Here is a 26,783-nt window from a genome sequence, read left to right as displayed (position 1 = left end):
ATAACCATATAATGAATCTATAATATCCATTCAAAAAGACACAAATACTGCATAATGAGTATGTCAAGAGCCTAAAATGTTAATGTAGAAAGCTCTAAAAATGAGTTTGCTCCTGGAGCTTCTTATGTTGCGGCTGCAGTCTGAGAATTTGAGATTCCCAAATATGTATGAGCGCTGCTGAATGTGAGGCAGTGTTAGTGAGAACAAACTCTGCATGCTCTGTAAAACAGTTCCCAGGATAAATAAAAGTTTAAAAAGCTGATTTTTTTTTTTTTTTAGATCAAAGGCCTGACAGCAGTGCCACATTCCTGTTAAAGTGGAGTATCTGAGGGTAACAAGACTGAGGTTGTCCATATGGAGTCCTATCTCCTTTCACCTAATGGCTGAACTCTATGTGCAGGTCATGTGTAGTTATTTTCTGTGTTACTGTGTCATCTGCTGTGGTGTTGTTCACAATTTAAAACCTTCAAGAGAAGCAGAGAACAGTAAAACTAAAACATTGAAGCTTGTGGTGCATAAAAAAGAATAAATTAATACAGTAAGCGAAGGAAGTACGGCAGCTGAAACTGTGAAGCAACATGGCTCTGTGGATCTCAACGTTGGTCCGTCAGTGGGTCGGACAGAAATATCTCAACAACTACTCGACATTCACGCTCACCTGAGGATGAATCCGACTGACTTCTCCTCTAGTGCCACCTTGAGGTTGATACTTGTGGTCTCCACAGCCAGTGGATAGAAATCATCCTGCGCCATTATCAGGTCAAAATGTGTCCAATATTTTGTTTTTTATTGAATACCTACAAAACTAATAACCCCATCCCATCAGCCTCAGCTGTACTCTGTATTTAGTGCTAATAAGAGATACTAAGATGGTGAACATTGCATTATACCTGCTTAGCATCTGCATGTTTGTACTGTGATTGTGCAGCCGATTGTGAGCATAAATACAGCCTCACAGAGCCCACAGCAGGGCAGTAGATTCTTAATGTTCAGAATTTAAACACAATAAAAAACATAAAAAGGAAAAAACTTTTTAAAACAGAATCTCATGGTTTCATAAAAGGACAAATATATAAAATAATCTGCGGTGCAAAAACAAAATAAAAGTATTTTTCTCCATGTTTTATTTTAGCCGTAATGAAAAGAAAAACATTCATTTAGAATGACAAGATAGCGTAAAATACATTTTAATCTGTTCAATTAAAGGACACAGTTGTGATTTGACTTGTAATTACAGTGTAAGGAGGCTTGACTGGCCAATTTATGCTAAAAAAATGCGAGCAGCCATCATCAATGTTATATTTTGCAAATGCCAAATCAGCTGTATTGAGTTGTCATTCACGCCAACCTTTAATTTTCCAGCCGCGAAATAATGTTTCTACATTAACAATGATAGACTCATATCTGAGGAGCAGGGCTTTAATGCTGCCTGATGCCAAATAGAAAATGGATTTTCATTGCTTTAGTGTCATCCACAGTAATATAACCCGTCCTGGTTTTTGTCCTCAAACTGACAGCTCTGAAACAGGATGAATGAGAACCATCTCCCAAGGTCAAGGTCACAGTTTTGGTCCTGATTTAGGCTTTCGGAGAGACGGCTCTTCTTATTGTCAGAAAGCGTCTTCATTTGAAATTCACACAACATAAAGTCAGGGTTTGACTGGCAGCATGAGGAGGGCACGTGGGGGTTGTAATATTCACAGGAGCGGAGCAAGATGGATGAATAGGTTTTCGTACTTGCACATTGATTTCCACATTTGGGTGATTAAGTTTATTATTTGGCCCGTGGCTACATTAGCATGTGATTATCCTGTGAGTATCCTACAGAGGGGAAGCATATTTAACTCTTGAGAACAAAGGAGGATCACCGGGGGTCACCTGAGTCTGTTTCTGGATGGAGGAAGAAAAACAACACGCAGCGCTCAGTCTGGTTGCTTTGGCCTGGGACTGTGTTTAGCTCTGCGGTTCCTCTCAGTCTACCTCCTCCTCTCTTTTTCTCTGGTTTCCCCCCTTTTCTTTCCATCCCCTAGCAAACATTTTCTCCCCGACTCTTTTGTTTGCCAAGATCCGGGTTGCCATGGCTACCAACTGGCGCTTTATGAGCACCTCATCCCTCATCTAAATATTCCTAGTTATCTATGGTAATGAAATGCACACACCATTATCTGGCTTAATGAAATACACTCCATTGTCTATGATTAGAAGGAGAAAAGCTTTATTTCTCCCCGGTCTAGTGTTGCAGTGTTTTGCTGGCTGCGATAACAACTGCACCATCATTGGAGCTGTGGGCTCTTTCAGACTCTTGCTGTTGTGAGCCTTGGACAATAAAGAAACAATGTCCAGTTGCTGTGAGCAGCCCTGCTATGCAGCTTATGTGCTACAGTGGCTGTTTGATTGCCCTAATTGGCCTGTCTGCACTCCCTTTGCCTTGTGATGAACTTGCTGCTGCTGCGAGTTCTGCTTCCAAACTAATGCACTCCATTAAAAAAAAAAAAAGACAGATCATGACAATAAAATCTTTACATATTCCCCCTTCCCCTATATTTTGACACGACTACAACGTAACAGCCTGCTGAAGTAGCCGCGCTGACAAAAGCAAGCACAAGCATAAATAGAACATTGTTATCTAACAGCTTCTGAATTCAAAATCTTTGCCTCTTTTGTGGTTTTGTGTGTGTGTGAGGAAGAAAAAGCCAGATCAACTCCAACCCATACAGCACTATTCATCTGTGCTATAGTTTCCCCGTGGTCTTTGAAATCCTTTTTTGAAATATCAACAGCATCATAAAACAGATATACCGTAAAAAATGTGCATCTGATATCACTTGTTCCCCCTCAGTGTGAATATAACAGCGAGTGTGTACTTTTTTGCGAGCGCATCTGTGTGAGTGTGCCGGTGTCTATTTCCAATTCAGACCGGGATAATATCTGCAGATTGGGTGGTTAAGTCACTCTGCATTTCATGAGCCAGTCCTGTCACTAACAGTTATCTCCTCACTGCCCTCTGAGGAGTTGTCTAGGTGAAATGATTCTCCGAAGCTCTGAATAATGCATGAAATTACGTAATGCAAATGGAGGCTTTATTTCCCCTGCCTCTCGCAGACGCCAGGGCCAGGGCCCGCTGTATTAGAACAGCAAAGCAGAAACAGTGGGAGTCCCCAGAGTAAAGGAACTACAGCAGAGAGCGAAAAGGTCAACAATAAAACCCGGGGCTTCTCCTCACATGCAGCTTTATCAAGTATGAGCTGGAGTTATTGCATGCCGCACGGCAGAATTGCGGAGCAGAGCGGGACGTTATTCACAAGGCTATCATGGGAGGCTTATTGTGTGGAGGCAGTGAAATATTCATTAAGCAACCAGACTGGCTGGTTTCCACGCTGCCTGCCTGTAAACAGAAGCCCAATCAAATATAAATAATAACAGCAGAGGAGAGCGGCGCTGAATTTTATCAGATAAGAAATGGCACTTGCCTTATATGCACCAAATTAGGCTACACTAAACTGTTGTCAAGTCCCTGCTTCAACAAGTAGATGAGTCTTCCCACCATCTTTCTCCCTCTCTCTCTTTCTCTGTGTAGTGGGTAGACCTGAATGGCATTAATTGCCCCCTAAGATGACGGGCAGATGAAAGTGAGGTGGTGGTTTGCTGTGGGACATGGGGGCCGGTTACAAAGAGAGGCTGAGGACGGCTGGCAGGTCTCACAGACTTCAAAAGCAGATAAAGGCTCTTTTTTACACAAAGGATCCTCATTTTTTATGCCTAATCTTCAGATTCAGGGGTTTTATTCATGCCAGCCTCTTCGCCTTTGTCCACTTTGTGTCAGGTTTTAACGCCAGAGGATTAAATTGCTGTTGCGGAAATCATTGTTTGTGTTTTCTTCCAACCCGCTGCCTTCCATTGTCCCGTGACATAATCGACCGCTCTCTAACAATATGAGAGGTTCATCTCTTTTCCTTTAGTGAGAAAATGAACAGCGGATTGATCTAGTCACCTTGTTTGACTGAGGAAGCAGTGGCACAATATGTTGTTTTGTTTAGGCAGAGTGCTCTTAACTCTTTAAGTAGCTTTTAAAAAAAAAAAAAATGAGGACAAGGAGGTCTCACTTGGAGGAGCCTCAGAGTAGAGAAAGAAAACACTGAGCTGCCACTGAATATAACAAATGTCAGGTTGTTTTTTCTTTTCTCTGCAAACAAAGGAGGTCTAACCGGAGAAAATCGGAGCGAGAACACACTGGGTCTGGAGAAATATATCAAACATATTGAGGATTTCAAAATAGAGGCTCTTACACACAAAGAAAACCTTGGAAAAAGCAAAATTTTCCCTTCTGTGTCAGGTCCTCTAAAGTGTGCCGGACCTTCACCTACAGCCCAGATTCCTGTCATTCTCCAGTGAAGGTATTGGTCTCCTGCCACACAGCCAGCCCTCCATCTACCCATGAATAGGACCAGTCACATTTCTGATAGCATTTAATGAAAAATCCACCCGGGCTTTGGTGGGGAGTGAAGGGGAAGGGAGGAGGATGAAGGGTGGATATGGAGGGAGGGTTGGGTTGGGGGGCAAGGGGGGGGTTGCAGAGGAGTGCTCAACAAAGAGTGCCTTTCACTGGAGTGGAAAGCCTAGATTGCTCCCTCTCCCTCCCCGCTCCCTCCTCGCTCTCTCATTTTGTCTTTTTTGATTCAACATCAAAAATGTGCCAAATGACTGGGCAGAAACCCCCAGAGGTTTTCAGTGTGTGTGTGTGTGTGTGTGTGTGTGTGTGTGTGTGTGTGTGTGTGGAAAGTGTCACACAAAGGGACAGGTGTCTTGTGGTTTAAGGTGGCAGTGGACACAAAGGTAAAAAAAAAAAGCAAACAATCGGTGAGGCCGTGTTGAAGAATATGCTCCTTAAAACCAGTGGAACAATCTGGAACTTGACATAATCATAATCCAAATAATATTAAACCTGTACCAATAGGCCCTAAAACTTTAAAGAATAAGGCTGCTATTATTCTTTATTGTTCTTGTCAACAAATTCCATGAAAAGACCAAAAACAACAATGTGTTAGTCCGTCTCTTTCTCACTTTTCTTCCCCGTCTGTGGCTCTCAGCGCCAAGACCACTGGTTGTTACTGAAGATATAAATCTTTAAAAACAGGTCACAAATATATAGTTTCATTTTTGAAAAAGGTTTAATGATTTCCTAAAGCAGCTGGATGCTGTAGTTTTTGGCAAACACTACTCTAATACAAGTAAATTGTGTATTTGTTGGGGACTGTTTTCACCTGCAGATACACATTTGGTGCTCCGGTGGGTATTTACAACATCAGGACGGTGTGTATGTGGGGTCAAAATAAACTACAGTGTGTGTTCATGGTGAACATGTAACCCAGTACAACAGGCAGTCCCACCAGGAAGTTGCGATCACAACAATTAATGCAAAATTCAGCCAGTGAATTCTGCACAACCTTGCAAATTTTGTTCAATCGCCATAAAATCTATGCAAATTTGACCAATCGTTGTTGTTTCTTAAGCAAAATGTTGAGCCATACGTCAGTAAACTCACTTCCTTGTTCCTTGCTGTGAAAATACAGACCATGAAGACATGTGAAACTTGAAAGTTTAACATTCACCAAACAAAACAGTGTGATTTTATTCTCACTGGAACAAGTCGCCTTTGATTTTTTATTCATTGTTAAAAACAAAACTATTTTTCACTTTCAATTTCATTGCAAAAATGCCTAAAAACCTCTGAATTTTTTTTGAAAAACTGTTGTGAAATCAGGCATTTTTTATCAAAATAAAAGCCTGCAAAAGGAGGAACTGAACAGTGTGGCTCATTGATATGTTTGCAATAGTATTTTGACAACAACAGCACAGAGGAATAAGATATATCAGTCTTTGGATATACAGACAATACATGTTAGCAGGATCAGTTGGTTGTTGGTTTTGATCTTTTCATGGGGTTTGTTGCATAAATAAAATACAGTGTTGGCAGACTATGGTGCAGACACTGGTAAGCAGTAGTATAAAGATAACTAGTTTAGTTTAAATGCCAAAACATTTCTTCCTTATCTACCCATATTTTTCTACACATGAAGTATGTTAAATAAAACGGTCTGACTGCCTCCAGAGTGCACATCCATGTGTTTCTTTTAATTTGAATGAATTACTCATGTGTGCAGGTTTTTATGTATATATGCATGTTTATGTAGGGTGACGGGGAGGATAATGGCGTTGGCTCCCTTTGTTGTCTCCCCTGATAAATGGCAGTTTAAAGGTTAAATCTCAGGATCAGTTCGTGGTTGGTTTTGGTGTTTTCATGGGATTTGTTGACAGTAATTTATTCCCTGCAAAGACTCATAACACTGTTGAATGCCCACACGGTTGATGTTTGTCAGATATAAGGTGTATAACCTCAATTTAGTTTCTTATTTTGGCTAATGTGATGAAATAGAGAGCATCAACAGTGTTAATTCACAGTTTTTGGGCTGTTTTTTTGCACCTAAACCAGAAAGATGTGTACGTGTTCAGCACATTGATTTGTTGACATTAAGAATAAATACAGTAGTAGTATAGAGTATCCCTATAATTGTCCTGTAAGGATCTAGTCTGCTAACATGCAGTCATTCTGTGCTGTTGAATTGACCCAAATCAGACTAGGCTGAGGGGAGGGGAGGAAAAAAAGAGAGATGTGCATGCATGAGTGAGTCTGCAACACTGGATGACGACACTGTCGGGACATCTTCCAGCTTCTTCCTTCTTTGTATACAACACTCGACCCAACAGGTGCAAAACAAACCCGAGAAAAGCTTTCCACCCTGTTCTGACATCAGATAACGGGCAACTACCCTCGCTCATTTCCGACAGACGGGACCCAAATGTCTTCAGCATACTTTGCCATCATTACGATCTCTGCTTTTTGTGGGGTTTTTTTTTTTTTTTTTTTTTAATCAAGCATAACTCAAACAACAGCACGGTCTTGTTTGAGTTTGCTTTTTGTTCTCCTTAAAAGGAGGTCATCCAGACTAGAACTATCTCCTTTTGATGCCGCAGCCTTTAAGCGATGGGTTTTTATCTTCATTCAAATTACAAACAACAAACCTCTGAGGGCTTGTTTTCCTAATAGAACAGCACACAGTGTTTCTCTTCTTTGCTCATATCTAAAATGTTAATCAATACCCCGAGAGCTTGTGTGGCTGGTCTTTAGAGGAATGTGCAGGGAGCTGATCAACAGTCTTCATGGTTTCCCTAGATGCTGGTGTTTTTTTGTTAATCTGTTGAATGGATGACTGACTGGATGTTCTTTTGGGGAAGTACACAGCTGAAGGGTTTTGTTGTGAAACCATTTTCATAAAAAAAAAGTGACACCTTCTCTTACAAGGTGACTCATAACAGAAACAAAAAAGGAACAAAAAGGATGCATTTTCATGAGAAGGTTTGTTTCAAAAGGAAAAAAAAGATACACGTAAACAACCACCAGTTCGGATCTATAAGCAATTATTTGAATGTGAATGTGAATCCACCACATTGCATCAACATTCAGCTGTCAAAATGAGAGTTGTGACCCTTAACACACATTCTGGTACATTTCCTCCTACTGTGGGCGCACAGATTGCTCTTTGTCTCTTCTATAAGCGACTTCTCCCTGTTTCTCTCGCTCTGACTATATTATCAGTACCTGTATGTAGAGTATAACCTACACATGAAAGCGTCGGGCACATTCTCGGAGTTAAAAGGCATTCTGGGTAACAGGTAATCACTAACTGTAGCAGAAGTAGATGAGGTAACTTTAGATAAAATGGTACACCAAAAAGTAGACTGAATATTTTAGAGATATTGAATATTAAAGGATAAATGATAAAAGTAACGCTTTATTATTCTCAGAGTGAAAATCCTCTTTCCCACTTTCTGTTTAATCTTCCAGCAGCCGAGCTTGTATTGTTCTCCATAACTTTACTGGGGATTTAAATTAAAAAGAAACTGGTGCAATTAACTATTGTTTACACTCATTATAATAGTTTGGTCTATAAAACATCAGAAACTAGTGTAAAATCCCAATTGACACATTAAAGTTGTTTTTAAGACATAAATATTATCTGGAGCTGGAACCATTGAAATCTTTGCCATTTTTAAAAACAAGAAAAGTAATCGAGCTAAACACTAACATGCAGATATATACTGTTCACCATCTTAATTTAGTGTGTATCATACTAACATTTGCTTATTAACGCTTGACACAAAGTATATTCGAGGCTGATGGGAATGTGATTCGTTCTGCAAGTATCTGACTATAAACTAAAATATAAGAGAATCAAGTTATTAAGGTCTGTACCAAATTCTTGAGCAATGTATCACAGACTTTTTATTTAAAACCACAAATGTTAATCTCATGATAACAAAAGAGGTAAAGTCAGTGGGATCCATCCTCTGGGGACCGTGATTGTCTTTAAATAATTTCATGTCAATCCATCCAATTATTGATACTTCCGACTAAAGACCAAAGTGGTTCAGCTACAGGAATAATATATTTATTAATTTAGCTCTGAATGTAAACACTAACATAGCTCTCCGTGTTTCCAGTGACAGTAGGAAACCCTGGGTGATGAAGTTATCGGCCTCCACGTGTCCCTCCGCCGTAAGACCATACAGATGGTCTCCTTCTGCTTGTTGCTCCTGAAAATCATCCATCTTGTAATCTGTCCATTAATCACAATCATAAACGGCAGGTGAACAGTAGGCTCCAGTAACTACGCAACACTGACAGCTGGATAGTGTAAATGTTTAGAGGGGGCTGGGGAGGCGGAAGACAGCATGTTTACTTGTTTGTGCAGGAAGAGGTTGCTGCACAACTGGAGTCAAACCTTTCTGGACACAATTACCAAAACTCTTGTGGTTCGGTTACCAGAACAAAAACAGAAAAAAACCAGAAAGAAATTAGGCTTCTTTATGGTGCAACTGGGATGCAGAGTTACAGTTGGAGGGAAGGGGGGGTGCAAACAACAGTGTAACGGGGTAGATTTGCCCCTGCATGGAAACCACTGAGGAGCCCGCGGTCCATGTGCACGTCTGAATGATGATTAACTGTAATTACCAAAGCAGTACCTGGCCTGCATGCCAGGAGGCAGCCCAAGATTAATGGGGCTCTGCTGAAAACGGAACAAAAGCTCACATTTCCGAGGTAATGAATCGCTCTGGTACTAAGGCGTCTTCACATGGTGCGCCCGGGCCCCCAGGGAGGTTCATTACAACGGGAGGAATAGATGGATCCTCTGCAGCATTTTCAAACAGGGAAAGCAAGCGGGTGAGCAGGAGGAAGTCTTAAATCGTCCCAGACATCCTGGTTGCTACACAGCCTCTATAACCAGAAGAGAGATAAACAGCCTCTTCAGTGCTCCTTAAATGGGTGGTAAACATTACAAAGCAAACCACCTTGTTTGCCTTGTCTCACGTGTACACAAGGTGTTTAAACAATAAAGCTTGGCGTGGTGCAAGCTGGTTAAGTAATGAGGATAAATTTGGCTAGATGGATGGGTTTAAAGGAGTAAATGGTATCTCCTTACCCATTCATAAACACCAAACCTTTCTTAATAAAAGACTTTTAACAGAGCTGACATGCCACCACTCGGCATTATCTGTATTAAAGGAAGCAGGTTTCATTTGTACAGGAAGCGCGCAGTTTGGTAAAAGCCTGGAGGGCAAAGTTTTATTACAAGTGTCTCCTGTTATAAATCACTGTCCGAGGAATAACCGGCAGATTAATGGTGACATTATTTTGTTCGGTGTCGTGGAGGTTAATCTATGGTTTCTGAAAAATGAGTGACACAAAACGGAAGACAGCCACTGGACAATGTGTGAAAGAGGCCCACGTGACATTTTAGCATTGAGAGTTTGGCGGGGAATGAGGATTGGGGTGATGTATGGAAATGGGCATCAATTATTGGAAGTCAAACTCCTTGAGGCAACAATGAGAGGATTTACGGGCTGCAACATTTTTCATGCCCTTGTACATGTTACTTCCAGATATGTAGGTCGATAGCAAGATAAAATACAACCTGACGGGAGGTTTTAATGATTCCTTCTGCACACAGGCCACATATTTCTTGTCCCATTAAGACATGTAAATACTTGAGTAAACACAAGTCGAGGCATGCCCAGCTTTACATCACGGTGTGTGCTTTGGAAACCCAGAAGCCTTTTTTTTTGTTTACGAGCTTCTAATCATGGTAATGACACTTTGCTCCCATACAGGCCATTTCTCAATCGATCAGAGACAAAGAACAAAATAAAGTGACAACGCGCAGAATTTGTGCCTGTGCACGTCTGACTGAGATGAAAGAGATGTGAGATTCAACCTTTAAACTGCCATTTATCAGCAAAGACAACAAAGGGAGTCAATGCCATTATCCTCCCTGTCACCCTACAGTCTCTGTGTGAACATAAACATGTGCACATATACACATTAAAAAACCTGCACTGTTGAATAATTCATTCCACTGGAAAGGAAACAGGAATGTACATTATGGATGCAGTTAGACTAACTGAACATACTTCATGTGCAGGAACTTGAAGACGCTGATGTTATAAAGGACCATACCAGTGTTTTAATGTGTTAACCCATTAACTACAGTTATTGTAATCATTATAGTACTACTGACCATCATTTAAAAGCACTGAGCACTGTAGTGGTTCAGATAACGTCTGGAAAAACTCATTTTAGAAAGGACTATTAACAAGTCCTGATAGAGCTAATTCCTCTACAACATTGTCAACTTCACAATGTAAACAAAAGTATTTTATTCTTTTTCCTCTTCGTCATGTATTGTATGTGTCTCGTCCCCTCTCTCTTCCTTGCCTTTCTTGTCTCTCTCTAGTGTGCTGAACAAACACGGGGCGATGTTTGTTTTGACTCCCACATACGCCGTCCTGCTGCTGTAAAAAAAAACAAACTCACAGTACACTAAAAATGTAATAATCCACAGCTGAAAATAGTCCCAAACATATGCACCAATTACTACTATTTGACAAGCGTCTGCTGAATAAACCACAGTGCTCTACCTGTTCTAGGAAATTACAGAGCCTTTTTTTGTAAATGAAAGTATAATATAAAGACTTAGATTTATTTTTAGGAATCAGTGGGCTTGAGGAGATGGAGTAGAGAAGCAGAAAAGTGCTGAGCTAGTCTTATGCAATGTTGGTTTTGGCCTTTTCATGGGATTTGTTGACAATGAGAAAAATGTACCCTTTAAGTGGAGTTTCTTTTCTTTCACCAATAAACATGATAATCACGTTCATTCAGCATTTAAATATGGCTTATGTGGGTGTGAATGAGCTAAAAAAAAAAAAAAAAAAAACCTGCATAAACACTGATATTGCCCTTTGGATGATCCATCAAACGATGTAAACTTGTGTATTTTGTACAGCAGAATGAAAGAGGACTTTTAAATCTTCTGTAGGTCTTTATTTCTTGTATGTGTTTAACAGCAGATTATCAGAGATGAGTTCGTCAAGGGGAGACAAAAGACTTTTTCCTCCTGCTCATTTCTTAGCAATAGATACTCGGTAACCAGGAACGACAGTGTGGACAAAAGACTAGACATTAATTTATCTTCCCTATATGACCCTGATGCAAATGAGGAAAATGAAAGCAAGCAATCAATTCCCTAATTGGGTTTGCGCTATTTTAACATGTTAAGGGTGCCTGTGTCTAGATTAAAGAGAAGGTCAATTTCTCATTGTGACAATTACTGTATTCATTTCACAGTGCAACAAAGGGAATCCAGCACGGGTTGGAAAGAGACTGCAGTGAACCAGATGCCTCCCCCATTGTCTGAGTCCACCATCATAACATCTTGTTGATCTCGGTTATTATACTCATTACAATCTGCAGACACAACAGTTTGGTCCAAAAATTGTACGTTTAAATTGTTGGTCAGCTTGGCACTTTTATAAGACAGGATTTTCCAGTAGTAGCAAATTAAAATCTAGATATTTTTAAATAAAATTCTTCATGTTTTATCACATCATAGAACAAAAACATTGACATATGATTAATAAAGAGCAACATTTTGCTTCTTTTTGTTTTTGATTTGAAGTCTTAAAACCCCTGAAAATGAAATTCAACTATTTCTCTATAAGTAAATAACTTCTCTAAATATTCCTTACTGAATAAATTAAAGTTTTGAACAAAAAACAGACAGATTTTAACACTCAAAGGCCCAGCTAATCATCTTCTTAAGGACTTATTACATGTGTTATCACGTTTGATTAACGACATCAGGTAACAACCCAACAACAGCCATCTGATTTTGATTTAAACATTGACTGTTGCCCACTTTAAACCAGTGAAAACAGCTCAAACAGAACAGTGAAATAACCAAAACTATTCTAATTTTAACAGAAAAATGCGTGCTCATGTAGGACCACAAGTTTCAAGGCCTTTAAACTTGCAAAGCTTTTACTACAAGAATCTGTTGGAAGGCTCCAAAATACACACAGTATGTTTGAAGTGTCATTCCTTTAAAGAGGACAAGCAAACAGCAGCAGCCTTGAGGTTATGAAGTTTGAGCAGAGGCCTGCGAGCCGAGTGGGGAGCAGTGGAGCATTTATACTGGCTGCCTTAGAAACAAATCAGACTGTTGATATACAGCGTGAGTCAGCTACTCCCTCATGTCACATCAATAGTTTATTTACCAGCGGAGGGAAAACCACAGAATTAGAATAAAAATTAGATTATGTATCCCTGCGCTAAAAGCAATGCATTCAATTACTCCAAACCCAACACTTCTCTTCTGGGGGGGGGTGAGGGAGGATTTTTCTTTTGCTGCATAGCCATACATCAAAAAGCAAAAAAGAGTGGGAGAGCAACATGTCACGTCTGCTGGTTAATTTCTGTTACAGTGTTTCTCTGCTTCCCCTTTCACTCCTATTGGGGAGGGAGAGAGAAAGAGAGAGAAATCTGTTAAAAGCTCCACAAACCAAGCAGCCTTTTAACAAGATGCACTTAATCTTCCTGGTGTTTGCTTTAGTTAAGTGAGGGATTGGCTTTGTCCGAGCCCGGAGTGGTGGGATGTTGATTCCAGCCGGTTTGTGAACCCTAACGTCTTATCAAGTCTTTATCTGCATTTGAACAGGTTTTTTTCATTTCTTTTTTTAAAAGCAGGGCAAAGCCAAGCGGACAAAGATTAAATATAGACCCATTTTGTGAGTTGGTAATGTATCAACTGCATGTCCCAGAGCTGCCTATGGGTTCAACCAGAGTTCATGTTATTAGTATTACAAGCCTTTCATGCTCTCAAATCTCACACAGATCAAAAGGGCTTTGTGAGGTATGCCACCATCAGCCAATTAATGCCCACGACTACAGCTGCTCTGTCTGTAAGGTCAAGAGTAAGCACTTTTCACAGCTAAATGCCTTAAACTTTTCTTTTTTCCCCCCTCCCCTCACTCCAACTTCATTTTTAGGTAATTATTCACCTCTTTAGGAAGGTTTTGTAATTCACACCCCACACATTGCATAACAGGAGTCACAAAAGTGACCTTGAACTGCTTGAGTCACATTACAAAACCTGCTGCGCTTTATCGAAGGGGGGGGGTCTACACAAATCCCACGCACATTAATGGCAAGGAGACACAGTATGGAGGATTGAAAGGTGTATTTTAGGCTGAGAAATACCTCGCTTTAGATAAAACCTGCGGGGACAACAGTTACTTATGAGGCGTTTAAACTGGCACGTCTGCTCAAACTCAGGCGAAGACAACTGCAGAGAGCTCCTCGCTCAAGGACACTGCAACAGGATACACAGCTGCTGCCGGGATTAATCCGGAGACGTTTTGGTGGGGGGGACAGCGAAAGACCACTGGGTTTTCTCATCCTCAAGTCACAGCTTCCTCTGACCTCATAGTGATATCCCAAATTACACCGAGTTACATGCTGAGGCTTGAATAATCCTGCTCACAGACTGTGCTCGGCCTGAAGCTGAGATGAGGCTGACTATATTATTCTTTGTAGTGATTCACATCCATCTACACTCCTCCACCTACACAAGTCTTTGGTCTTGTACTGTGTGTGTATATATCAATTTGTATGGCACATTAACTCTCTCAAAGTTGAGGCTTTTAATTCCCTCTGGACTGACCTATGATAAACTGCAGCCACAGTGCTACTAAAAGGCACTTATTGTATGATAGTTTGTTTCCACACATCACTACACTTAAACAGATTCTGCAACAGACATGCCATTACAAAATGTATACGTAATGTACAGAACTACTGAACTGAACCATTAGTCACTCTGCACATGAAATGTCCCAGCAGCCTAATTACAGAGTACAGTTTCATAATTAAACATGGCACAATAAATGTGCCAGTAATACAACTACTCATCAATCACAGCCTTTAAAATGAAAGCAGAACAGTTTGTAGCCCCCAAGTTAAGGGATAAAAGGTAACGCTGCCACCTAGTGGTGACTGAAAAAAAAAACCAGAAGAATCTGTTAAAATCAAATTTAAAACAATGCAAGAAAGTAAAAAAAATAAAGTGTTTTAACACAATCTTTAAACAGATTAGATAATTACAAGTAATCCCTGACAAAAGCATATTGCAAAGGAATGCTCAAAGCTTGATGCACATGAATTCTTACTATAATACAGTAGTATAACATAGTCTGATGTGTCCTTTGTATCCTTTGTATTCGTACAATGGTAGGGCCATCATGGTGTGAACATTTCCAAAAACAACGTGGCAAATTCAAAACACAACTATTCTTTTTTTTTTTTTGCAGCCAAAACTTCACAACAACCAAAAACAAAGACAAGTCGAGGTGACTAAAAGCAGCCCAGTCTGGCTCCACCATTGTGTCAAATGTCAAAGGAGACGACGCATGCTCGTAGTTTTTAATTTCCTAGATTTCCCAGTCTACTGGTGAATTTGTCCCTGTCGATGTTCTTGTTCTCTGGGACATGTTTGAAGGTGCAGTCCGGCCTCGTGCAGCCTGTGGTCCTCCAGAAAAAGCACTCTTTCTTGTACGGGCTACAACAGGGGAAAACAGTTTCTCACTTCAAGATTCAATTCTAGGGAGTCTATGTCAAAGTTGAGTGTGCAGGGGTGTTACATTTATCTTTATTGTTAACATCAGGAGCATGGTTCCTTTTTTACCTATAATAATTAAACAATAATGTGAACAAATAAACAAATCTACTAATATAAAACAGAGAAAATGTAATATTAGTAATTCTATACTTTGCATTAGAGAAATTAGGCGTGTTTTTTTTTAGAAGTCCTGTGAGTGTGAAGCTAACAATAAATGATCCTAGGCATATATGGTAAAAAAAAAAAAATCCTACTTAATCCACTCAGTTTTAAAGTAGAAAAAAATAAAATGTCACAACAATCTAAACTCGTAACCAAAGTGCTTTTGTAATACAAGGGAGAAGAATATCACGTTCTTACCCGGGGCGCGAGTAGGGGTCAGTGGCGGCCGATTTGGACATACCAAGTCCAGTGTGGATTTTACTGGGATATCGCACAGACAGCGGAGCCCCCTCTACCACCAGTCCCTGCAGAAGAAACAGACATTTAACAAACATGTTCACATAAACAGAAGTAAACATCGGTAATTTTAGCTCACAGAGTGCAGTAGTTGACGTACTCCTGGTCAGACCAGGACCAGATCTTCATATTAACCGATTCTGAACATCTGCTTCACTATTTAAATACTTGAAAAGCCCACACATACTCACACTACTTCTTTCTCTTCAGCTATGGCCACCCCCACACACGGTTATTATTTAGCGTTGTATCTATAGCTACAACTATCAATTAATCTGACAGTTATTCTGTCTAATAATCGATTAAATATGTGGTCTATAAAATGTCAGAAAATGGTGAATGTGTTCTTGTGTCCCACAAAAAGGCCAGACTACTACTACTACTACTGACTAAAGTCCAAGAAAAGCTTGACTTTTAATTACACTTATTTATCTTTTTAACAACATATTTACCTAAAATCACTGTTGGAAAAGAAATGCTTTAGGTTGACAGTGAACAGAGCTATACTGGAGAGCCACACAGCTTAGAAAGAGAGGAGAGAAGAAGCTTTACAGAGAAACAACTGATAAGATTTATGTCAGAGTTGATCTGTGTGATGGGAAAATAATGCCGCAGTTTGAGAGAAGCAGACTTTAAAGCATGAATAACTTTACAGAGTGAAGGAGCTGCGGTTGTCAGTCACAACTTTAATAACGCAATCAAAACAAGTTATACCCATAGACTCCAACTTCCTGCTCAACTTAGAACCTGCCAAGAAGTGAATATAAGCAACCTTAAAAAAGGTTTTCTGGTTGACTTCTTTAAAAAAGGGAATATTTTACATTTGCCTGGGAAATATAAATCATTGGGCTTTTGCTGTCTGTACCGTAATATAAGCAACCTACTAATTTTTTTAAGGTTTCAAATGTATTCAAGACCTTAATTTTGTGGCTCCAGCTGAAGAGTTTGGTTAGTGTTAAATGTAATAGACACTGAACAACTTCCTAAATGAACATTACTGTTGACAACCTGAGTTTATTCTACAGTTTTAACAGTTTTAAAAGTGGTTTTGAGATTGATGCATCAGCTAAATGCCTAAACAAACATGTAAATACCATTTAAAGTAAACAGATACATACATTAAAACTCTGGATGGCTCTGTCACAGTCCTCCTTTCTGGTGTAGTTCACAAAGGCACACTGGTGTTCCAGCAGCATCTTGATGCTGTAGACGGCCCCAGTTCTGTGATAGAGAGAGAAAAGTGTCTAAGCACACAAGCTTCAACCTGTAATATCCCTGCAGGGCAGTTTGCTTTGTGGCTTGGGGTCAACAAGGGCAAATCAACACATCAATTCACAATACACTTGAGCCTTCTGATGGTCAAATGGTCAATCACAGCATCAATATGTCAGTGTATTTATATTGTGTTTTTTCTAAATGAAACACAGGAGAAAAATCCAGAAACTCAAGCTGCACCTGTGAAATATCTTTGCTTTGTTCTCGCTGTTACATTACTTTTATTCTACATACTTCAAGCCACCCTTTTCACTCTGTGTTCTTGTTGCCGAAACCTTCTGCATCTACGTGAAACATTAAACTCAGAACAACATCTGATTCTGACAAAGTACTGAGTGAAGCCCTCAAACAAAAAAAAACATGCTCAGAGGCCGCGAAGGAGATCGGACTGTAGTGCTTCACCTGCTGAAGAGCTCGTGGAGTGTCGAGTAGGTGACAGTAGGGGCCAAGGATCCCACCCAAACGGAGAAAAGCTCCCTTTAAACAAAACAGAAGAGAGATTAAAAAAAACAAAACAATTTAGAATTATTCTGCACCACTCTGGTACAATTCAGCAAATTATCTTAAAAACCAAAAAAGTCCAGTCTATTCTTACACAGGTACTCACCTTAAATACAGTTTGTATATGTAAAAATTAGCTATTATAATGTAGTATTGTGATCATGCACCACACTTTATGTTCAGGACTAATTATTAATGCATACAGTAGTAAATTAATGAACTAACTGAGCTCCGCGAACTGACGCACGCAAGAAAAATCTACAGAATTAAAACAGAATTTGAAAAATTACACAAATACAATGAACATCAGGGCAGCGGATCCCAACCTCTCGAAGGTATCGTATGATAAATATAATCTTTTACACAAATAATGACTGACTTTTCCATAATCTTTACTTTTTAAAGTTGTGACACAGCTTATAGAATCGCCTTCAGGTGTCTACAACTTTCATTAGGTAACCTTGGATGAGGTGGACATTGTGTCACTTTAAACCAGATAAGTGATAGATAAAGGACCCCTTAAGGATCCCCTATCTATCACTAAGTGATATATTCTTCTTATTATTATTATTTATTACAAGTTGTGAAAACAATGGCGTAAAACGAGCAGTTTGGATGAATTTTGAGCTGATTCTTTCCTATAAATATTCCATCAGAGGTCAGTTGTCTGGTGGTTTTAAGAGGTTTGTGTATTTTTCAACAATCAAACATAATATCTAAGCAAACAATTTAATTTAGTTTTCTTTACAGAATTAGACAAAAAGATATAGACCTAGTGTGTATATGTTTTCTTAAAAATCAAGAAGGCCTTGTGACCCCCAAGTGAAGCTTTGGTGACCCCTGGTGCATTATTCATTTTAAAATATAATGTAACTTACGGTTTCATTGAATTCCTTGAATGAGGGGTCGGCGACTGAGACTTCGACCTGCTTTGGCCCAGAGCATCAGACTCTTTGATCTGCTGCGATCTGGGACGGCTCGTCTGTAGCACAGTCCACTCGCCCTCATCGTCATCTTCTACCTTCACCACTGGTGGGACTGTTTTGTTCTTACTTGCACCGACATCTGCAGAGAGCCAACAAACAGTACGAGAGTTCAAATACCAGGACACCGCTCATCAAGTAACAGGTGATATTTAAGAAACATTTTTCAGACATTTACCTCTAGGACCCGGATTACTGTCACAACTAAACAGAGCTTCAACAGCTTCCTCTAAGGTGGCGTGCGACTTCAAGGCCTCAGAGCTCTGCGCCCAGGTGAATCCCATTTCCTAAAATGGAAGTCCAAAAACAATCTCCTAAGCGGACGTGATACCAGCATACAGACATTAAAGCCTTTAATTAAAGCTGTACAAGAATACAGCTGGTTAGCATTGAGAGAAACACACATACAGGTTGCATCAGCGTTCTCTGACAACTACCCTGAAGACAGATAATTTATATCCTGTGTCCCACAGCGAAGTCTGTCTGAGAGGTTTCACATTGGCTCAATACATGTCTGCTTCACGAGGTAGGAGGCAAATTGAATTCTGGGCTTTCCTGGATAAGACAGGTTACACTTCACTGTTACTTGGATTGCTATTGTAATGACAAAGGAGCAAAAAAGGTGGAAAGCAGCTGAGTTTCTAGATTGAGTTAAGCTGTGACTCCTCACAGGGCTGTCCAAACTCACATGGATCTATTAATCAATGAAAAATAGTTTGTCTCAACACAGAACTCACGGTTATAAAAGCCCCTTTTACACAAGCATGTTCAAAGCTGGAACGTTGCACCGTATTGGGACCAAATCCGGCGTTGCGGTGGTGTGTGTTTAGCTTTAGGATGTAAAAGCACTGAGGAAACATTTATAGATAACGTTTTATCTGACTGATTTGTGGTAGATGAATGTTTTAGATGGGGTAGTAAATGGATACGGTTTGTTTAGGGGTGTTGTGGTGTTATGGTTGGGGGGGATGACTGATAAGAATCTGGTCACAGTCACAGGATCAGATCAAAGGACCATTTGTGTTAAAGACCTAAAACCTTTCATATGTGATTTACAGCAGTATGTTAATAGGATACCAGATGTATTTTTGTTTGGATGTACTGAAAGGTATATAAAGCAGATCATTCTGGAAGTCTAGAGAGAGAACATCTATGCTGTGGTCTTCTCTCCATGCTGCATGAGTAACTTGATTCATCACACCGGGTTCCTAATTCTTCAGAGAGCTAGCAACTCTCAATATTATGGAAGAATTTGCCCTACAGATTCTCTGGTTTTCTTGCTACTGGTGCGCCCTCTCATTTAAATGAAATTTGTGAATGTGAACCGAAACTGAGTGAAATATTAAAATGGCAGAGGGAACAAACTGCACCAGAAGTGAGTAAGCATTCGCACTCTTAAACCTATTTTTTTCCTGATCCTCCTTTTCCTATGATTAACTGTGTAATGTTAATGATGTTCAATTGTTTGGAGCCAATAACACAAGTTATTTGTAGTTATCTGCTTTGTAAATGCTGTACAGAAACTTCTCCTACCATGAGGTGCAACGTCTGTGCTCGTTTCAGCTCTTGTGTGGCTTCAACGCTCGAACTTTCCAGCTGTAACACCTCCTTATAGATCAGCGAGGCCTCGTAGTATTTCTGGAGATGTGAGGGGAGAAATCATTAATAAATTAATGAAGCGCATTAAAACACGTCAAGCCAACTGCAGCATGAAGAGATATTATACAGCCCTGAACGAGTAGGAGCAGTGTAAGCAAGGTTAACGGGATACAGGTGCAGTGATTTACCTTGAGCCCACAGAGAGCTTTCCCTTTCCTAAATAAACCTTTTATCCAGTTTGGCTCCATGCACAGTGCTATGTCAGCATCCCTGAGAGCGTTTTCATACTGCTGCGTTCTTTCATAACAAAGGGACCGATTTCCAAATAACCTGAAAAACAGAGTAAACATAATTCAAGGTCATAAAATGGTCACTACTTCTGGTTGTTTTAGTGAAGGCTGAAATCAATTTAAGACTTACTTATATTCCTTTGGGTTGTATTTAATGGCGTCCGTAAAGTATTTCACCGCCATCTCGTACTGTCCAGAGGCAGCCAAACGATTTCCAATACCTGGAAGGAAGAACAAGGACGGCACCTTCAACGTGTTTGTTTTGTCAGAGTTTCAATAAAAGAAATGTTACTGGAAAGATAACTCACCAGCAAGCTCTCTGCTTCTCTTTGCAAGATCGTTTGCAGTGGGATCCATCGTTTTCTGTTCAAATTAAAAAAAAGGGAGCACATTAGTCTGAAGTATGCCGAGCACTTCAGGAAACATTTAATTTGCACGCAGCTTGTCAGACACCAAGTTGTGATGATTTTAAAAAAGGCCCAACCAGTTATTGTTCTATCACATGAAATAAATAAAAATGGTGTATTCACAAATACAGTTGAAGAATCAGACTTTTAAAAAAGGATAAAACTGGTTTTAGTGTTTCTTGGCTGATCTTTTGAAGGCCCCTTCCTCTTAGATGTGTGCTTACAATCTGGCACTTAAGTCACTACGTTTTTAGAGTCTCACTCTCACACCCTGCACGTCGTTATTGGTTGAGGGTCACACACCCACTGCCTAAAGGTTGACGCCCTTTGAGGAAATACAGGCAGAGGACAGTCTCTGCAGATACAGACACCGCCACACATTTCTAGTGGGTCATAAGTGATGACAGAGAGGGATTATATTTGTGACAGCTGGTTTCGACCTTTTATTAGGATCCGATTATTTCCGTTAGAAACACAAAAACTATGTTTTCAGTGTTCTCACTTTTTCATTGGGTTCCTGTTTCACTTCCTTCTTCTTTTGAATTCCGGGTCTCTCCACAACTTCTGGCTTTTCTTCCTTCAACTGCTCAACTTCCAGTATTTTAGCTGTTTTTTCCTTTTTTCCTTCTCTCGCAGGCATGTGGTTACACGTCTCCTCAGGCACCGGTTTAGCCATAGAAGCATATGAATTATTTAAATCCAAATCCTGCGGAGGACAATGAAACACAAGGTGGTGGTTTTTAGGATAATCGTACACAAACTACTCACTAATTTTTTCATCCCCAATATATTTGTCCAGATGTTTTTACAGATGCTGATTCAACTGGACCAAAAATGTTAAAAATCTGGCGTCAGTTTCACAAAGACAGACTATGACGGTGGCTAATAGTCAGATTTTAGAAAGACAGATAAATTCACCTGTGGCACAAAGCTGTCCAAGTTCTTTACCATCTTAAGTCATTTGCTATCAATTCTGGGTCAATTCAATTTTAAATTAAAAAAAACACTTTATACAATAATAATAATAATAATAATAATAATAGAATACAGCGAGGAATGTAACACCACAAAACACTTCCTGTAACATAAAATCGCAGTGAGCTGCTGTGACTGCTTTTTGTGGTTTTATGCGTCTCAGTACTTCTAGTTTGTCGAAGCACTTTCCCTTCTGACAACATTGTAAAAACAAAATCAGAAATTATGAGCCATGTTTTGATCTTTTTTTTTGTGTGTGTGTCACTTCCAGTTACCATGGAAACACCGGTCTCTTAACACTTTCAGCTTAGAGTGAGTCAGTAACACTACAGACCAGTTTAAAAAATATTATAATGCATCAATTCAAAACAAATCCTGGTGATTAAACAATTATTTTGTAATAATAATAATAATAATAATAATAATAATAATATCACATAGTAAGGTTTTCTCTCTTTTTTTTAAGGTATATTTGCATTTTGTATTTGAATATCATCCATTGAATTACTGTTGAGACATTATATCTGCACTAGCTTTTAAATAAATACATTTAAAGAAAACTTTCTACACAATGTGACAAATTTTAAAAAAGTAAAAATGTCCACAAACCTTTTGCTCCTCATTTTCTTTCGTATTCATCTTTGGAGGATTTTCTTCTTTATTATTACCACCGCTCTCGTCACATTGAACTTCCTCTGTTGCATTTTGTGTTTTACCAGATTCGGGAGATTTATCTGCTTCTGCATTATTTTCAATAACCGGATTTTCTTCCTGATTTTCTGAGGAGTCTGACTTCCCTTGTTCTTCCTCCTGTGATGACAAAAAAAGAGATTATAAGTAATCAATGTGGCTTTGATAATGCTTTACTTTACACTTATTCTTATTTGTTGTTATTCACAGCAATATGAGTAAAACAAGTCTTACAGGTAAAATGTCTTTTACTGCATTCTCCTTTTCTAATCGTTTCTTTTGTTTTTTACGCTGCAACAGAAAGAAGACGTGTTTGTGAGCCACGAAAAACCACACCAACAGTTAAAATGGAGGTTAAATCCTAATAATTACGCTCATACTGACCATTTTTTTACGCTTGTTCCTCTCTGTTTTCTCTTTTCGTCGTTCTTCTTCTTCTATCAATTCTTTTGCATGTTTATCTGCCTCCTGAAAAAAACAAAACTATAAGTTCAAGAAATTCCCAGAAGAAATGAAACACACGCCAATTTGCTAAATGTAACATTTCTGTTTTGAGGTTAAATATAATGTCCACAAACTACACGAGTCAGTCAGTTATATCACGTTACAACTCAGGGATGAAATAAAAAATAGCTTTCTGGTTTCACTTTCAAAGAAGTGAAACAGACGTGTAATAAAATACCTCGTCAGTGAGTTGTCTTATTCGGGGATGTGGTTCTAAAGGTCTGTGAGCAGAATTGTGTGGATACAAGTGATCATCGTCATCATCGTCATCATCAGAATATATGATGTCGTCCTCCAGGTCTCCATCCAGGTTCCTTAAAAAATCTAAACCTGGGAGATATGGAGACAAACACGAGGAGGTCGTTTAGTGTTTTCATTTCAAGTGAACACATGAGTCATCTGAACCGACCCAGAGAGATTGCAATCAAATTATTAAAATAACAAAAAGGCACATAATCCATTTAATCGCCGTCTTCCTGAGAGATTCTTGATCTTGATGGGGCAAAAACATCTCTCCATTATGGGTCAGTACACAATCCTACTGCTACCCAGACAGACAGACGACCACCCACCTAGAGCCGGAGGATCTGTCCTAGGTTTCTGCCTTTTAACAGGCAGTTTTTCCTTGCCCTTGTCGCCAAGTGCTTGCTCATGGTGGTACTGTTGGGTCTCTGTAATTAATGTTAAAGAGTTCGGTCTAGACCTGCTCTATTTGAAAAGTGTCCTGAGATAACTTCTGTTATGAATTGGCGCTATACAAATAAAATTGAATTGAATTGAATTGAATTGAATTACTGTATGTGAGGTAGCAGAACTTTTATCATCAGTCTGAATGAGCTTGGTGAATAACTGGGGCCAGTATACTCCACCAGAACTGGTTTTCAGGTGGATCTTCCCTTTGCCACCATCCTCTCAGGTTTTCCAAAGTGAAGTGAGATCTCTTAAGTCTTCTCATCCTGCACTTGGCATCAAAAGCTACCCACAACCCTTTGCAAACAGCTCCATCAAGATCAACAGCGTGGCAACATTAAACCGGATGTAATCTGTGGTTTACAGACACAAGAAGAAGCTGATAGCCTTCCACACCCTCATAACTGGTCTCATGACTTCTGACAATATATAGAAATCAATAGTAAAGTCCAACTATCTAGCCGTGATACTCTAGCACTAACTCATGTAGCTCTTAACCAATGTCGACCCAGAGAAGGAGATAAAACCTAATCACCAACCAGCATATTATGTTACTTATATTTAAAATCTTTAACAAGCTATTTGGTGGAAGCCTGGAACTGAAATAGAAACCACAAAACAAAGCTGAAACATCCTGACTTCCTTTGTGCAACAAAACCAGTAGACCAGAGGTCCTGTCTTCTTACTGGGTAACAAAGTAATTTGAGGCAGCAACACGCCGTCTCCTTGCTGCTCCAAATACAACAATGAATGCAAGACGACGCGAGGATTTCACTGCAGTGAACATCCGACATCTCTACATAAAATAAACAAACTTTTTTTTGCAATTCAACAGAGTGCCAGTGAACTAGTCTGTTGCGTTTCACTGTGAACTAACCAGCAACAGCCACCGCAGAGAATAACTCACCAAATAAGCCGGAGGCGAAGACATCCAGGAACGAGCTCCGAGGATGACGTCCATTTATGAAATCTACCATCGTTTCCTGGGAATGACAAAGATCAGAGACTGAAAATGCATCCATCAATGTGTCCACGCTGTAGGGCGCGTCTACGGTTATTATCTATATACTGTTATAAATAACACACTGTGCAACCTTTAATTGATTTGCTGTGTGTAAAGTAGGTTTACGGCCGTTATCTTCAGCAGCTCCCACAAGAGCTGGTAGATAATGTTGTAACATGGAGACGTGGCTTCTCACTTCTTTGTAGTTTTGTAATCTGCAACTATGCTGCTTAAAAATAATAATTTATGTATTTTTTTTTTACAACAAAAATCCTAAATCTTCTCTGGTTGCAGCTTCTAAAATGTGAGGACTTGCTGTTTGTTTTACATCACTGTAAAGTGACTATATTCGGACTGTTTTGAATGAACTCAGTTTGGTAAAGAGCAAGGGAAAAAAAAACAAGCAAATTAGAAGATTTAAGCTATTTTTATATTATATTATATTACATTATATAGACTAAACAAATCAACCATCATCTGTTCTTACTCCATTAAAACACACAGTTTGTTTTTACTGTCATACAGAGCAATAAACACAAGAGCTGACGTTGTAATACTGAAATTGTTTGATGTAATAAACCCACATATCATTTCCTTCTCTGCATTAATTCATTATAATATAAATAATATAATAAAACAATCAATAATCTCAACTTTAATCTGACAGTTGTGACCTGCCTGACAACTACAGAGGTAGATCATGTGTCAGCAGCGTTGCTTTTGGTGGCACATTACCAGCAGCACAGGAACTGGAACTGGAAATACCGGTTATGCCACAGAAAAACAACAAAATAAACAAAACATAAAAAGTATTTTCTGTGAATTAAACTCACATGTGTGCGCATTAGCCTCGATCCCTCTCGTATTCTGGGTACAGGAGCGCCAGCTGAAACAAAAAACCCCAGCTAGTTTAGTAAAGAAATGACTAATCTTACATATATAAATATAAATAAATATAAATACACAAACAAAAGGCAGCGGTTTAGGTCATACAAACACATCAACAGCGTCCTTGGGTTGCTCACCAGACGCCACAACGTTTAGCGAGCTAACCCAGCTAGCCACGGAGCTAACTAGCGGCACATTGGACGAAATGACGTCTTCAGTTCTCTCCGATATTAAAACGCTCATTAAAAACAAAAATGACAATCGCTGCTTCACTCTTACCTCTAACTATCTCCTTCTTTTTGGGCATGGTGTTGACTTATTTCCCCTGTTTTTTTCTTTTTCCCGCGGCTGTGTTTAATGTGTCTGTCTGGTTCAACTGCGACGAGTCTGCTTGTTTCCGGGTTGGAGCCGAGAGCTGCTTGGGTCTCCCGCTGCCCTGATTTTAGGCTTTCAGGCTGCTTCCCGCCTCCTAACAAGCTCCTTCCAGTCAATTTGTTGTTGTTTTTGTTTGGTTTTTTTTGTTTTTTGTTTTTTGTTGTGGTTTCGGGTACTGGCGTTAATTTGGTGGCTATGCTTTGATATCGTGTCCGCCAGTCATGGTGCTGCAGGTGCCTGAATGTGCAACTGAGGGCTTAAAGTCCCTGTGTGCCTTTGACAGTAAGGTTTGTGTTGTTTTGATTATTGATGATTTTAAAGAATTATACGTTTTAAATTAATAAAAAAACAGACATATAACATTATTTTTCTCTCTATATATATATGTATTATCTTCTATTTTCATTCATTATTTTAATGGCTTCTATTGTGCTCTTATTGTTGTATTCTGATATATTTATTATTTAGTTTGTGTTTTACAGCTGTTATTCTGCTTTGTAGTTTGTTTGTTTAAACGGTGCTATATAAATAAAGTTATTTAAGTTATTATTATAGTATAACTGCAATACGCAACATGTAAAAATATAGTATAAGACAGTTATATGTCAAATTAAATTAATTAAAACATCAGATACATTCTTATTTTCTCATACAAAGAAGGTCTCTAGTGCATATAGAGTAAAAAAAAAAATCAAACCCCTCAAAATGTTAAGAGATAAAATAGTCTTATTATATGTAAGTAAAAGTATTGAATCAATACCTGATCAATAAACTTCCTCAGTCACAAGATGTGATATGATCCGCTTTAAATTCAGAGAGGTGCAAAAACTACAGAGCTCCCACTCTGTTTTATTTCTGAGTCCTGATGTGAAACATTGACCCACTCGTGTGTTTCTACACTTTAAACCGCCACAACAGAGAAACCAACATCAGACAGCAAAAATAAAGCAAAATAACATAAAATAATATCCGTTAACATTAAACAACAGAAACCTGAAGGGGCACTATTTTTGTTTATAAGTGTTTTTTTTTTTTTTAACGGAAACGCAAACGAGCCATCCGTTCAATAGACGATC

General features: G+C 39.2%; 2 protein-coding genes across 4 annotated transcripts in view; one reads left to right on the top strand and one right to left on the bottom strand.

Moving 5' to 3' along the window:
- The window catches only part of alms1 (ALMS1 centrosome and basal body associated protein), a 62,673-nt gene that overhangs the window by 20,835 nt on the left and 15,055 nt on the right, over positions 1–26,783 (top strand). The window lies entirely within an intron of this gene.
- si:dkey-33c12.4 (uncharacterized protein LOC560112 homolog) lies at positions 11,416–25,985 on the bottom strand. The gene is made up of 18 exons (XM_051381730.1): positions 25,612–25,985; positions 25,278–25,330; positions 24,349–24,424; positions 22,930–23,081; positions 22,632–22,715; positions 22,482–22,538; positions 22,167–22,367; positions 21,085–21,288; positions 20,484–20,538; positions 20,306–20,396; positions 20,074–20,215; positions 19,820–19,924; positions 18,465–18,573; positions 18,182–18,368; positions 17,205–17,279; positions 16,646–16,748; positions 15,429–15,535; positions 11,416–15,008 (listed from the first exon to the last, which is right to left on the bottom strand). The coding sequence occupies exons 1-18, from the start codon at positions 25,637–25,639 to the stop codon at positions 14,873–14,875; spliced, it is 1,965 nt and encodes a 654-aa protein (XP_051237690.1). The 5' UTR covers positions 25,640–25,985; the 3' UTR covers positions 11,416–14,872.

Source organism: Dicentrarchus labrax, unplaced genomic scaffold (assembly GCF_905237075.1).
Source record: "Dicentrarchus labrax unplaced genomic scaffold, dlabrax2021, whole genome shotgun sequence".
Classification (NCBI taxonomy): Eukaryota; Metazoa; Chordata; class Actinopteri; family Moronidae; genus Dicentrarchus; species Dicentrarchus labrax.
Note: the sequence above shows the minus strand (reverse complement) of the source record. Positions and strands in the feature narration are given on the sequence as shown.